This window comes from Trifolium pratense, linkage group LG1, assembly GCF_020283565.1.
Source record: "Trifolium pratense cultivar HEN17-A07 linkage group LG1, ARS_RC_1.1, whole genome shotgun sequence".
In the NCBI taxonomy this organism is placed as follows: Eukaryota; Viridiplantae; Streptophyta; class Magnoliopsida; order Fabales; family Fabaceae; genus Trifolium; species Trifolium pratense.
In genome coordinates, this window is record NC_060059.1 from 27,868,964 (window position 1) to 27,884,727 (window position 15,764).

Consider the following 15,764-nt stretch of genomic DNA (forward strand, 5'->3'; position numbering starts at 1 on the left):
TTAGGTCGAACCAATTAAGCTAGTCTAGGTTTAGCCTTCGTTATTCCGTGTCCTTACCTTTAACGGGTTCAGCCTCGAAGGGGCGTCCTTACCTTTAGAGGTTCAAAGTTTAACAAGTTTTCTAGGTCAGCTCGGTTTCCTAATGTCAGTGCAGAATTTAACTATGTGTAATTCTTAATCTCAAATCTAACCGCAGATACTGAATTTAATGGTTTCATATATGTAGGTTATAGTATCTCTTTGATTCGGAAGTCTTAGATGTGTCACGGTATCCACTTCGACCCTAGTTACGAACAGAATATGTGCGCGAAGGAATAGTTCGGTGGACAAGATTGTTTGATATTGTGGTGAAATTATAGTGGTTGTAAAGCAAGGAACAAACACTTCAATGAAAAATAGTGTTAGCAATGAACCAAATTAACTTAAAAATAGTTTGAGTTCTGATTAAATAAAATTTATATGTTTTTTTTTAATGGCAAATATATATATATATATATATATATATATATATATATATATATATATATATATATATATATATATATATATATAAAATAAAAAGAAGTCACCAATATAAGGGGAGTTCACAAACAAAATGAGTACCGAAGTACTCACAAAAGAAGAAAAGCATAAAGAGGAGAAAAACACACAAACCAAAAAAAAAAACAGATTACACCGACGGGCACCACAGTCCGCCAAATCTAGCAACCAAGACAGAACAAGAAGAGAAAAGAAAAAGGACAAAAGAAGAAGAAACAGGATGAACCCACCCACCAAGCAGAGTCATCAGAAGCCAACACCCAGTCCCCACCAATCTCTAACGGCTCCAGCACATGATTGGTTGCACCTCCAACTCATAGAAGGAGCGGGGGTTACCAGGATTTTTGGCCAAAAAACACTTCCAGGATGAAAGTTTCACCTTATCGACCAAAGACTCGACATGAATAGTTCCCCTAGCAAAGATTAAATCATTCAGAGAGATCCAGATATACCACACAGCCGCATGCCAAATTAACAACCAGCCTAACCTAGACTGCCTACCCACTCCTAGACCTAGGAACCACTCAAACAAACTATAAAGATAGATAGAGAAGTCTCCCTAAAAACGCGACATCTAAGGAGATTTTGTCTGGTCAGAACTCTATCCTGAAGTAATTGCCAAGAGAAGACAATCACTTTTGAAGGAGCCCAAGACATCCACACCCGAGATAAAAGAGAATTTGGATCATGAGCCGGCTCCGCACTTGTGATTGCCAAGTAGGCCGACTTCACCGAGTAGCTACCATTGGGATCAAGAGTCCAAACACAGGAATCCTCTATCTCTAACGACGGAGACTGGGCAACCACATGGAGTAAATCCTGAAGAAGCTCACACTCAGCCACTGAAAGCTCCCCCTTCCACCTAAAATCCCACAACCACTGACCGTGCTCCCTCGAGCCCATATTCCCCACCAACTCTAAACATTGCTCTGAAACATGGAACAACCTATGATACTGGTCTTTTAGAGGCAAACCACCCACCCAAGGATCAAACCAAAAAGCAGTCGAACTCCCATTACCAAGCTTCCTAACCACACCTTCGGAGAATCAGTCCGAACTTGCCATAGTTGTACCCTTAGAAGGGACACATCTTTCCACCAAGAGGACACCCCTGCAAACCCGCTTGGCCGCCCCCCAAGATGTGGTGAGGGAAAGAGATAGTCGTATCTAGCCAAAAGGATCTCCCTCCAAATTTATATGTGAAATATTTGATACGATAAACCAAATGCTACTATGTAATATTAGAGATTTTTTTGTCACCCTATTAGTTTCTCGCACGCCCTACGGATTTTCCGTTTTACCCTCCATTACTTAAGTAGTGGGCGTTATAAGAATGAGAAAGTTTTGAAAAATACCGTCTTCTACTTAAGTAACGTTAAAAAAAAAACAATTTTAATAGAGTGTTCTGCTACTTAAGTAGCGAATAGGGGTATTTTTTAATTTCGTAGAGTGCGCGAAAAAATGAATAGGGTAGCAAAAGAAAATATCATAATATGATCTAAAGCTATACATGACCCGGCCACCTTAAAAGTGAATATCACTAAAAAAATTGTTGGCTATCATGTCATTCTCCAAACGAACAGAACAAATGCCAATGTCAATTGTTCTTCCATCAAATTTTATTATCATTTAGGGTTTTCACTAACAATGTCTCAATAAGCAATTAGAATTGTATATATCAGTGACGGAGCCAAAGACTATGACTCAGGGATCACGTGATGTACTTATTATGGGTTAAATTTTGAGTTTAAATGTTAAGTAGGTAAATTCTAATAAGGATCACTTCATCAAGTGGTCCATGATGGACCAGTCATGAATAACATTATAACGAATTTTACAAAATCTATCGTTGGATTGAAAATTTATATCATATAGATCATTCATAGAAAAATTTAGAAAAATTGAAAATCATTTGATATGTTATTGAGACACATCAAGATTAACGGTTTATTAAATAACGTAAATCTTGATGGGTCTCAATAACATATCAAATGATTTTCAAAAATTTTTTAAAAAAATTTATAGATGATCTATACGATATAAACTTTCAATCCAATGATGAATTTCGTAAAATTCATATTTAGTAGATCACGTGGTCCACCGTAGCATTAGCCATGTTAAGTATTGTGTATGCATTCACGTGAATTTTTTCCTTCAGTATGAATTATCAACCTTTTGTTTTTTTTATGGCCGTTCACACACCATAATGTCAGATTTAAGTTGCCGTTTAACTAAAGAACTTTTAAAACAATAAAATTAATAGAGTGAAAAGTATCGCATGATAGAATAAGATATTTTAACTATGTTGGAGCGTCAATCCTATCACAGATAAATTGGAGCACTTTATTGAAAAGTACAAAAAAAAAAAAAAAAAAAAAAAAAGATACAAATTTGGGAGGATTACACCAAAACTCAAAACATGAATAACTTCTGCCTCATTAAAAACCTTACTAGTAAAACCCAGTGGGATAAAACCTAGTGAAGGAAAAAAGAGTGCAGAGCAATCGAAAGAAATCACTAACAAATTGTTGAAATAACAAGTTTGTACACCAAAGTACAGTGCTGACCCTAGAAACCAAAAAAAAAAAAAAACATAACCAAACAAGAAAAACAATTATAACATTAATTACAACATAGAATAATTAAAAAAATAACCTATATCATTGCTTCTATGGCATGTTGATCACTCCTCAGGATCTGTGGCAATACCATCTTGACCTCCTAGCTCACAACTGCTCGGACAATTAACAATCAATTGACGTCAATAAAAAGCATAAAACAATGCATGAAAATATAATTATGAAACACTAATCAATTAACACAAAAAATAAAGCATAAAATAGCTCATGGAAATCTAATTATGTAACACTAATCAATTACATCAAAGCAAATTAAGAGTCTCGTTGATTAGAAGGACTCAATATTCATGAAGAACGTCTCAACAATGTCACACTTATACATAAAACTTTTCTATCAATGTTGCTCACATGGCCCAATTAAATTTTTCTTATGGATAGGGTGAATGCAATATCATCATCTATAACTATATCAAATACATCTCACCCATATCTTCAACCTTGGATTTTTTATTTTTTATTTTTTTGGCTATTAACCCTCTGGTTTCCAAAGAAGGAGGTCCGATAATCTAGAGTTCGACGTAAGTTATAAAGTATGGCCAAGAATTGTTCCCACTAGGAATCTGTTATGTGTAGAGAGTAAAAAGGTAGATTATTATAATTACTTGAATACAGAATCACTGAATCAAGTACAATAAGGTAGCTACAATGGTGAAATTGCAGTAACTAACTGTGAGTTGTTAAAGAGATAGAAAATATCCTAGTTCATACATTTCACACCCCATACACAAAATATTCCTTTCCTATTTAAAGATACTTAGGATTTCTCTTCCTCACCCTCGAGCCTTTCCTTGTTTCCATGACTTTCAAGCTCAACTTGTTTGTTCCCTCTAGCAACCACAGTCATTTGTCTATATGGTTGAAGCTTAACCAAAACCATATTACCAACATCAAATTTCATATGCACTCTTCTCTTGTCAGCGTGAAACTTCATTGCTTGTTGAACTTTATGTAGATTTTGTTGTAACTGGGCAATAAAATGAGCTCTGGTACTGAGTTGTTGTGAGACATTGGAATCTACTGCATCTGGAGGGCAAGTAACTCGAGTGAGAGCTGGTGGTTCTCTTCAATATAAAGCTTTGAAAGGGTTCATAGCTCCACTAGTATGAAGCATCTAGTGCCCACTGCCCAGTAAAGCATCTTGGACCAAACATTTGGATTTGTAAAAGTTAAGCACCTTAAATACATTTCCAAACATTTATTGAGTACCTCGGTTTGACCATCACTATGGGAGTGATAGGCAGAGCTCATTGTTAAAGTAGTGCCTTGCAGTTTAAACAAATGTCGCCAAAATTTGCTTGTGAAGATTTTGTCCCGATCTGACACAATCGATTTTGGCATGCCATACAATTTCACAATATTCTGCATAATGATCTCAGCAACCTTCTTACTGACATAGTCCTTCTTCATGGGAAAGAAATATCCAAACTTAGTCATGGGATCACCAACTACTAGAATGATGGTGAATCCACATGAATTAGGTAGTCCCGTGATGAAATCCAGTGCAATGTACTCCCAAACATTGGCAGGGATAGGTAGAGGAGTAAGTAATCCAGCTAGTAATGTGGTAACATGTTTTGCTTGCTGACAAATGGTGCATTGTTTTGCTGAACATACTGAGTAATAGTGTGACGCATCTGAGGCCAAAAGAATTGAGCAGAAATTCTAGCCATGGTTCTAGTGATGCCAGCATGACCACCTAATGGTGAACCATGAAATTCGACCAATATCTAAAAAATTAGCTTACTCTTAGGTGGAATGGTAAACCTGTCCTTCCAGTAAAGTAATACAGCTTTAACAGAATAAGCCGAATCCTTTTGCGTGCCTCTCAAACATTGTTGATATATAAGATAAAATTGCTCACCATAGTGAACATGCGAAAATCAAAGTCCATGAATTTATGCAGCCAAGCTTGTTGCTACGGGTTTGCAGTGTCTGGTCTAATAGAGATTTGAGGCTTTGTTGATCAATTCTTATGACAAACTTATGTCCAAGTAGTGGCGAAACTTGGCCAAAGCTTCAGTGATGGCACGAAATTCTTGCAAATCATATCTTCAAGACCACGAAGCAATGTTACGTTCAAATCCTTACTATATTCATACTAAGGACTTGGGGGCAACTGTTTTGGGCTGACTAAAAGCCAAATATGCTAAAGGCCCACAAAAACGGATAGGACTTCCACGTATGGTCTTAAACAACTATATGGAGGTACACACAATCACTGGATAAATGACACTCTAAGTGGGCCGGATACCGGTGGTGGAAAACAAAACAAAAAATTGATTTTACCAACTTGTAAATTTGCAGACTCTAATTGACTACACTATGAAAATTTATTCTATAGTTAATTTCAAAGTCATTGTCCAATCATGCACTAAATTAATATTGTGAGCCTTGATAATAATGATAATAATAATAATAATAATAATAATAAGCAAATAATTTTAATAATAATGATATTGTGTACCTTCTCTAGGAATAAATGTTGAATTGTTGTGTTAATGTCACCTTTCCATCGCATAGTTTTTTCACCCACTTCAATTTTTGTCAAATATGGTGCCACTGTGACTCCTGATGAGAAGATCTCCATTTTAGGGCATTCTTTAACAGTGACAAATAACAAAGATGGGAATATGAAAGTGTGATTCTCATAACAGAAGCTATCCAAACTTGACAAAGAAGTCAATTCCAAGTATTTCAAGTTTTCAAATATGATGTTTTTCTCTGCTCTTTCTTCATCAATCTTGACAACATCTAGCATCTTCTCACAGTTCATTATTTTTAATGTCACGAGGTGAATTAAAGTTTCAGCTGTTGAAGTTGTTATCAAATAAACCAGCTCTTTGCATTTGTCCACTTGTAAATAGGTTAAATTTTTGAAAGATGTCGACGATGGTACCAAGCTTATCAAACTTGGACAATCCCATACACATAATTCTTCAAGATCTTCTAACAAAGGATGATCCAATGGAAAGTCGTCTTGCCAGATGTGCTTGAGCATTTCCAATTCACGAAGCCCCAAATATTTTATTTGCTTTGAAATTTGCATTCTGAGATAACCAGTAGTGGGGAACAATGTTTCAAAAGAACTATTACGCACTTGGAATGTTTCAAGATTAGGAAATTTTGTGTGAGAATATTCATTCAGGAAAGTTGTAGGAGTTTCATCCAAGTATTGCAAACGAAGAATTTGAACTTGTTGAAATATATTTTCTTGATTCAATATCTCCAACAAATCTATGCCAGTTATTGCCAATTCCGTCAGGTTGGGACTCACCTGAAAAATTAAACATCCGAAAGAAAATAACTACGAATTTATTATGACAAAAGACAGATAAAGAAAAACAAGTTATGGTAAAATTTACCTTTTCAATAGAAAACAAAGATCGTTGAAAGTCTAAATTGTCAAAGGAAAAATTTCTTAATACTCCGCAATAATAAACATCCAGAACCTTTAATGAAGGGCAATCTAAAGAATGCTTTCCACCATAGAAGCTCACGAGGTTTATCAAATCACCTAGTACCAATTTATTCAATTGAGGAAATTTAAAGCTATTTTCCATTGTTCCTTCTTCCATCGCTACAATTTCCAACACTCCGCAAGATTCTATCTCAAGAATTTCAAGATGTCCAAGATCTTCGCATAATGACAATGAAAAAATATATATCAAACTTTGACAGATAGATACATTCACCGTGCATAAGTTTCCAAAGCTGATAATTTCGCGTGGATCCTCGTTCCATATGTGATGCAACTTGGGTAAGTTGGACAAAGTCAATTTTTTCAATTGAGTGCTTTGTTTTATCAATATTTCTTCTGCAGACTTCATACCCTTCACATCAAACACTGCTTCTAATGAGTCGCAATTTCTTACTTCTAGTTCTTCCAATCCATGTAGCACTTGCATTACATTTGACGGAAAAAGTACATGCGATAAAAAGTCACAATTGTGCACCACTAGATGTTTCAAATTGCAAAACACATCTTTTTCAAGTTGGCCATACCACGAACTTTTTAGCTCAGGGTAGTCGGATAAGGCTAAATATTTGAATTTACGAAATGCAACCTGAACAATCAAGAAACAAATCAAAGATGCTTCTAATTAGTCTGAAACTAACCTAAAATAAATAAATTGTTGGATTAAAGTAAATCATACCTTATCATCAAACAACTTCTTAACTGTTCCGTTGAGGTCACCCACCCAACGATTTTCTTCATCATTTTCTTCGATTTGTATATTTTGAAGATTTGGTGTGTCAGTCACTCCCAATGAAAAATGTTCCATTCGAGGACATTCTGTGACAACTACAACTTCGAGCAACGGAAACATAATGGGGCATGGACATGAGCAAAATCGACAAAGCCTTGGTAAAGAAATTAGTTCGAGAGATTGTAAACTGCAAAATACAATCTCATTTGTCTCATCTTCTTCACCGTTCACTATATCCTCGATCGAATCACACATTGCAATTTTCATTGTTGTGAGTTTGACTAGACTCTTTGCTGTTGCGTATGTAATCAAATTTATCAATCCATTGCAGTTTGCCACCTCTAAATAGGTCATGTATTTAAAGGTAGCAGAGGATGGAACCAACTTTATCAAACTGGAACACTGAGCAACAATCATTCTTTCAAGAAAATGTAGAACAGGGTCCATTTCAAATCTTTCTTTCCATATACATTGAAGCTTGTTCAGGTACCATAATTTCAACTCTTTGAGTCTCGGGATAATTTCAGTTTTCTTTTCTTTACTTACCAATTGTTCACCTTGAAATATCTCCTTGAAGGAACTCCATTGGACTAAAATGGTTTGTAAATTAGGAACATTTTTCAAGAACCAATATGGAAAAATAGCTTCTTCATCATTGTAGAATTCGCTCACACCAATGTGGTTGGCTTTGTTGAATTGAACCTCTGAATATTTGCTATGCAATATCATGTCAAAATATTTAATATTCATGTTCAATTTCTCCATATTGAATACCTGTTGCAACCAATTAATATCACATTAAAACCAAATAATTAGCCTCAACCGAGCAATATATTGCACAGACGAGTTGGGTACGAATGTTAATTGGTCCATTGGTGATTGACGCTTGATTTGGTAGGGAGGATCACGGTTCGATCTCCCGCAACTGCGACCGGGAGGGGACTGGAACAACTTGTTGTCAGAACTGACCCTCGAACCATATTAGACGGTCCAATAGACTGGATACTGGTGGTGAAAACAAAACAAAAAAGTATATTCAGAGCAAGGATCATTTTTTTTTTCCACTACCAGTATCTGGTCCACTAGACAAGTGGTTTAAACCCACCCGATCGCAGTTATGAGAGATCGAACCGTGGTCCTCCTTACAAAGTTCGGTGTCAATCACCACTAGACCAACTAACAATCAGTAAGGATGATATATTTTATGTTACCCTTACCTCTTCAATCACGAAAAGAGGTTGATGTGTTGAGATATTGAGCTCATCATTTATGGCATTTTCTTGCTGTCTAAAAGGCTCTATCTTAAATAGATATAATTTTGGACATCCGAACATGTCAATCATTTTCAATGATTTACATTCAAGAGAATGGACTCCCAAAAAGAATGCCTTAAGTTCAGTCAAATCAGTAAGTATAATGGATGTTAAATGAGGATACACAAATTTAACTATCTCCACCACCTCTGTTATTTCATCCTTTCCAACAATTGCTTCAATACCACAATCACGTACATCAAGAATTTGAAGTTTCATCATATCTCTAGCTACTGAAAGTGGAAATATTCTTAACAAGCTTTTGCATTCCTCAACAAACACTTCACTTAAACTCTGAAATCTCATAGTGTTATGTGGATCCTCCTTCCATACATGCTTCAATTTTGGAAGATTAGATAATTTTAATTTCTTCAATTGAGTAGAATTCTTCACAAGATCAATTTCTTTTCCAAATTCACCTTTGAAATCAAAAACTGCTTGTAATGAATTACAATCTTTGACATCTAATTCTTCCAAGTTCCTTAGCACTTCTAGTAAATTTGGTTGAAAGAGTGCCTCGGATAAAAAATCACATTTATGAACCACAAGATACTTCAAACTCCTAAATACATTATGCAACTGAAGTTGACCACACCATAATTCTTTTAACTCAGGATGTTCAGATAGTTTTAAATGTTTGAAACTACCAAATGTCACCTGTGAAAATAATTGTATCACAAGTTTGTTCAAACAAAAATAATCGATAATGAATTTACCAAATCTATACACATAGTAAAATGCATTGCAAATTTGAAATACAATTATCATAATCATCATCAGGAAAACAAAAACAAAACAAGAAAGCACAAATCATTAATTTGTTTTTAAATAAGAAATTAATTCGAAATCAAGCATACCTTATCTTCAAACATGCTGGTTATTGTGTCATTTATGTTTCCCTTCCAAAACCATTCTTCATCATTTTCTGCAATTTTAACTTTTCGAAGATTTGGTGTACTTATATATCCCTCAGAAAAAACCTCCATGCCAGGACATTCTTTCACAATTACTACTTCCAACAACGGAAACTTGAAGAAGCACTTACTAGAGCAAAATTGTTTGAGGTTAGGCAAACTTTCCAACATCAATATTTGTAAACTAATAAATGTAATGTGAATATTTTCCTCTCCGGTAATTATTTCTTCAAGTGAATTACATTCTTTTACCTTAAGTGTTGAAAGTTTGTCCAAACTGTGTGTCGTTGGAGATGTCAATAATTTTTTTAACCCATTGCAACATATTATCTCCATATATTCCAGATGACTGAAGGTGGCAGAATAGGGCAACAAATTTATCAAACTAGAACACTCCTTAACATATAAGATTTGAAGGAACTCAAGAACCGGGTCAATTTGGGATCCTTCCTCACAAATATGTTCAAGGTTAGGTAATGCACTCAATGTCAACCTTTTGATTTGTGTGTGAGTCTTCTCACTCATTCTTCCTTCATCTTGAAATATCTTCTTGAAGCAGCTCCTTTCAACAACTAGTGCTTCAAGACTACGCATATTTTGAAGAAACCAATAAGGAAATGTATCTTCATTCTTATAAGCAGACAAACCAAGAAATGTGAGTTTTGTGAATAAGCCACTTGAGTTTTGGGCTTGCAATATTATGTTAGCATCCTTGTGATCTATTCTCAACTTCTCTAAATTTGGAATCACCTAAAAGACATTTAAAGAGCAATTGAAAAGAATTAAACATTTAATATTAAACGTTATAGATAGATGGATGGATAAGATTTATGTTTTTTTCTAATCGTTCAAGAAATATGCAAGTGTAAATTTACATAATTAATATGCATACCTCTTCGACAATGAAAGGTGGTTGTTGCATTAATACAAAGAGTTTGTCCTCTTGAAAATTGGAGCTTCCTTTATATAAAGGTCCGTACAAATTCAATTTTTCACAATTGACAACATCAATTTCCTTCAAAGATGGACATGCTAGGGCATGATTTTTAGCATAGAAACCCTTGAGTTTACCCAAGTGCCAAAGCAATAAAGTACTCAGTTGATTAAACTCAAATAATGGAGCTGCATTCACGCTGCTAGATTCTTTCTCCTCTGCAACAATTTCCTTCATGTTTCCACAAAATTTTATATGAAGTTCCTTGAGATGTGAGCAACGAGTGGCTACGGAAAGTGGTAATAGATACTCCAAACCTTCACAATTATTTAGTTTTACATTTATTAGATTTTGAAAACTAAGAATTCCTTGAGGATCACCACTCCATATCTTTTTCAGCTTGTGCAATCCATCGATAGTAACTTCTTTCAAATGTGTTGTATCTTCTACACTGCTACTTCCATTAAAATTCAATTCAAATATTTCTTCCACTAAACTGCAATCTGTGATCTCTAACATCTCTAACTTATTATATGTTTTCTGCAATGAAGAAGGAAAAACCACCACAATTTTGTTACAATTGTTCACTTGCAACATCTTCAATGTTTCAAATTGGCAGTGCCATATTGACTTCAAGTTGTCCATGTCCTTCAATATGATTTTTTCTAATTTCAAAAAATGAACCTGTGCATTCATAAATAACCAGTATCATTATAAGTATTTTTTTAAAAGGAAGTTCAACATTAATTGGAATGTTCCTAATGGTAAAATTAGCATACCTCTTTTGATGCATTGTTTCCCTCTTCTTTAGCTATAACCTCCTCCATCATCGCACAATTACTTATTTCTAGGTGTTTGAGGTTCTTAAAACTTCCAACCACGCTAGATGAAAATAAGTACTTCAACCCATCACAATTATCCACAACCAAGCTAGTCAAGTTGTGCATTGAATGAAGATTGTCATTCCAAATATTATTCAAATTGAGTGAGCTCAATTTAAGGTTATCCAAATTAGGAAATGCAACCTGCATAAAAACATGTTTTAAAGTTTGGACCGTAATCAATGACAACTAGTAAAAAAGAGTTCAAATAGTTGCATTCGTTTCTGTGAAATTAGGAAAACCAAGAGAGTTGTGAGGTGATGTGAAATATGCTTTATAACAGTTCTCATTTTTAAAGTGGTGATATATACTATATGAAGGATCGCTTTTAGCCTTTTTATTAAGTATTTATCAACGGAAAATATTGATAATCATACAAATATTGATGATGATACTATTAATTAATTAATCAATCTGTTTTTGCATACACAAAACAATATAAAAACTTATATCATTAGTATTTACAGAAGCTTAAAAACAAAATAACATACCAGAGCATTGAAAAATGGTGAAGAATCCGTCGAATAACAAGAGAAGAAATTATCAAGCATCTCCAAATGTTCTAAAGTCAAAGAACGCAATTGAAGAAACTCAATCTTTTCATTATTTGCACTTAATCTGTTGTCTTCGAGCACTATCTCTTTCATAGAATCACACCGACAAACATCAATCTCAGAAAGGCAAGAAAGTCCTTTAACCATTGTAGAGGAAAAAATATATTTTAACTGGATGCAATTTTTGACTTTGATAACACTAAGACTTCCAAAAGAAGTGATTGAAAGTGGACCATGACATATATGCTCCAAGTTTTTAAGATTGTGAAGTACTAGAGTTTCCAAGATGGGAAACGACACATGGATTCGATTTCTCTCTTTCGAGTCAACAATGTGCTTCATGTTTGCATTATTTTGGACATGGAGATATTTCAGTAATGGAAATCCTTCTCCATTTAGCTGATGAAGCACATTTTGAATTCCATCTACATCATCCAAGTACAACTTCTCAACACTTCTAATCAATGCTTTAATTGCATGCTCCAAATGTATATTGGTACCAAGTTTGAGCATCAATGTTTTTGAAGTTCCATCTTTAATGTCAGACCATTCCCATACATTTCCAATAGCTATTTTATATTTTTCCAGCTTCTCAAACATCAATTGCAAGTCCCTTGGCAACATCCAAGTTTCGCGAATCTGCAATTCTAGAGCAGTCAAGTTGGGTAGTTTCTGAAGCTCACTAATGCTTGCATTTTCAGTTTGAACTATTGAATTTACATCTTCCCAATTAATAGAGGTATTACCCATGTACAACTCCTCCAATTTAGTCAAGTTGGATATGATGTTGGATGGGACTACTTCTATTCCTGAATCGCTCAAATCAAGCATTCTTAATTGAGTCAATTTACCTATTTCTCTTGGCAACTTGGTCATTGAAGATTTCCAGAGGCTAAGAATTTGCAAATTTTTCAAAGCTTCTATTGCATCCATATTTTCCAGAACGCAAAAATACAAACACAATGTTTTAAGGTTGCTTAGGAACCGAAATGAGGAGGGTAATGAAGACAAGTTCAAAGATGTTAAATCTAGAACTGTAAGGCTTCCCATACCCTCAAAAAAATTATCAGGAATTTCTAAAGATCGATTCTCACTAGACAAACAGAAAAACTTGATGTTTGGACAATCAAACATTGGAGGAAGCATGTGCATAGGAAACCTATCTAGAAAGATCTGTGTGCACCTTTTTAAAGAATCCTTGGTTGGCCAGTCGTCATTTGGTTGTTTTATTAGAAATACATGTTTGTCCCTACGTGCTATAGAGGTAGCAAAATCACGAACAAAGTCGTGCATTTTGATATTTTCACATGTTTTAACTTCAAGCAAAAGACAAGTCGCCTCCAAAGATTTGATTATTGTGTAAAGTTTGTTTCTTGCATCATCCATGGTATTAATATGCTTTAATATGTTCAAACCTATTGCAAGTTTTAGGAAGTACTCAACATCATTATCAAAGAGTAATGCAAAAAGTAAGAAGAGATCCCTTATTTCGTCACTCTCCAAAAAGTCATAACTTAATTCCAGAGCAGAATAAGTTAGTGCATCCATCTCTATACCATCATTACTTTGTAATTTCCGTAATGCATATTTCCAAAATTGAACATCCTTCTTATTTTTCATTGCACGCGCTACTGTCACTATCCTAAGAGGCAATCCTTCACATTTTTGGGCAATTTGAATTGCTACATCTGTCAAATTGCTATCTTTAACCACATCACCAGCCATAAATTGAAACAAACTCCATGTCTCATTTTCACTCATAAGTTCAAGTTTGAAAGTGAAATTCTTTGGAACATCCATTTGCAGCAACACGTCTTGATTTCTACATGTCATCAATAATTTGCAACCATTATGTTCATTACCAAATGGGATTCCTATTTTCTTTAAATCAAGCATGGTCCATATATTATCTAGAATGACAAGGATACTTTTCTCCATCATGATTCTTTGTCTTAGGCGATTTGCTCTTCCATAAATTGTCTCCTCATCAAATCGCAAACCCAACGAGTCTGCAATCTCCCCTTGAATTGTTTTAAAGTCGGCATTTTTGGATACATGTGTTTTAACCACTTTATCAAACAATTTGCGTTGCTTGGATATTTGAGCAACTTCCTCCACTAGAGTGGTCTTACCCACCCCACCCAACCCATAGACACCAATAATACATGAATTAAGGTCTTCCAGAGCCTTCACAATATCCTCCTTAAGTAACTCTCTTGTCTCATAATTTTCACCACCTTTTGCAGAGGAGGAGGCTACTCCATCTAGGATGGGAAGGTAACCAACTCGATCAAACATCCCTTTTCCTTGAACTTGAACGACATCTATTACAATTTTTGTGGCTTTCCTACTTAGTTGATGTCGTAAAATCAAATTCGGGAACTGCCATGTTGAGCACCTGGCATTGGAACGACGAGGATCTTTTTGAAGTTGATTTGCTTTTTCAATGACCTCATTTACTTTCTCCAACCAATTCACAACGTCTCTTTCGATTTCTTTACCATTTCCCCTTTCTTCTTCAATCGAATGGACCATTCTTTCTCGTTCAGCCTCAAGGCGTACAACATGAGCTGCTAACTTCTTGAAATTTCCTTTATAGAATATCACGTAACTTGCTTGACGTCCAATAGGCACAAAGATAGAATCTGCAACTTTTTCAACAACAGAAACTAGAATTTCCATTGATTCTCTTTTCTTCTCCTTGTCTTTGTGGCTTGAGTCGGTCTGAAAGTGAAAACAAAAGATAATATTTTTTGGATGAGTGGAAAAGAAAAAAGAGAGACATTTGAAAAGGTGAGAACATTATTCCAATGGACCGGTAGAAGCTCCCTATTACATTACTTCTCTTTTGACAAAAGACTTGAAACAGAATGTGTATAGATTTTAGATTTAATGCCCTATATGTTATTACATAAATCGTTAATCTATCAATTTAACGACTTAATGTACCGCTCCCTATTATATTACTTCTCTTTTGACAAAAGACTGCAACAGAATGTAATAATGTATATAGATTTTAGATTTAAAGCCCTATATGTTATTATAGATTTTTACAAAATTAACGTTATATTTTAGAATGTATATAGATTTTAGATTTAAAGCCCTATAATGTATATAGTTTTTTTTTTTTTTAACTTTTGTCCCTTTAAAAAAATCAGATTTTAGATTTAAAGCCCTATATGTTATTATAGATTTTCAAAAAAATCACTTTTCTTCATCTTTCCTTATTCTTCTTTAATTTTCGTTGCCACCTTCATAAATATCTTCAAATAAACCCAGGATATATAAAAAACCCAGAGAACATGTTCAAACAAATTCACCCAAATTTGGGGAAGCTCTTATACCATTTCCTTCAACCCCATTCTTCAAGGGTGGAAAGAGAGAACATTAGGGATTTTCATGAGACTGTAAATTAAGGGAGGAACATGCCAATTTTGGTGTTCACAACAAAGAGGGAACTGTTTTAGAGCACAAATATATGTGTAATAGAGGAAGATCAGCAATCTGATGGCAACAAATTGGCAGAGGTTCAGGTAAAAAAATCGAGCAATTGTAAAATTTGAGGGATCAAAACTGTATTTAGGTCAAAGTAAAATAGAATCAAGTAAGGTATTTTATGACACGTGTCGACTCCACATTTATTTTTAATTTTTTTTATTAATTTTCTGTTTTTTAAAAGATGATTTAATTTGACATAAATATCTAAACAAATTTTTTTCAAAATATATTATTTTCTTCTTTCAATTTAATATATATATTTACAACTACACACAGGTATTAT

The 15,764-nt window shown here is 34.5% G+C and overlaps 1 protein-coding gene across 2 annotated transcripts in view; it reads right to left on the minus strand.

Annotated features, from left to right (window-relative positions):
• Window positions 1-2,869: 2,869 nt before the first annotated feature.
• Window positions 2,870-15,764, minus strand: part of LOC123924644 — a 52,198-nt gene continuing 39,303 nt past the window's right edge. For both annotated transcript variants that reach the window (XM_045977607.1, XM_045977601.1), the window contains 9 exons: window positions 11,921-14,707; window positions 11,328-11,573; window positions 10,507-11,232; window positions 9,558-10,364; window positions 8,605-9,357; window positions 7,334-8,161; window positions 6,542-7,243; window positions 5,644-6,453; window positions 2,870-3,272 (listed from right to left, as the gene is read on the minus strand). In XM_045977607.1, coding sequence (XP_045833563.1) covers window positions 3,267-3,272; window positions 5,644-6,453; window positions 6,542-7,243; window positions 7,334-8,161; window positions 8,605-9,357; window positions 9,558-10,364; window positions 10,507-11,232; window positions 11,328-11,573; window positions 11,921-14,665 — 7,623 coding nt within the window. In that variant the 5' untranslated portion in view covers window positions 14,666-14,707 and the 3' untranslated portion in view covers window positions 2,870-3,266. The remainder of the gene's footprint in view (window positions 3,273-5,643; window positions 6,454-6,541; window positions 7,244-7,333; window positions 8,162-8,604; window positions 9,358-9,557; window positions 10,365-10,506; window positions 11,233-11,327; window positions 11,574-11,920; window positions 14,708-15,764) is intronic.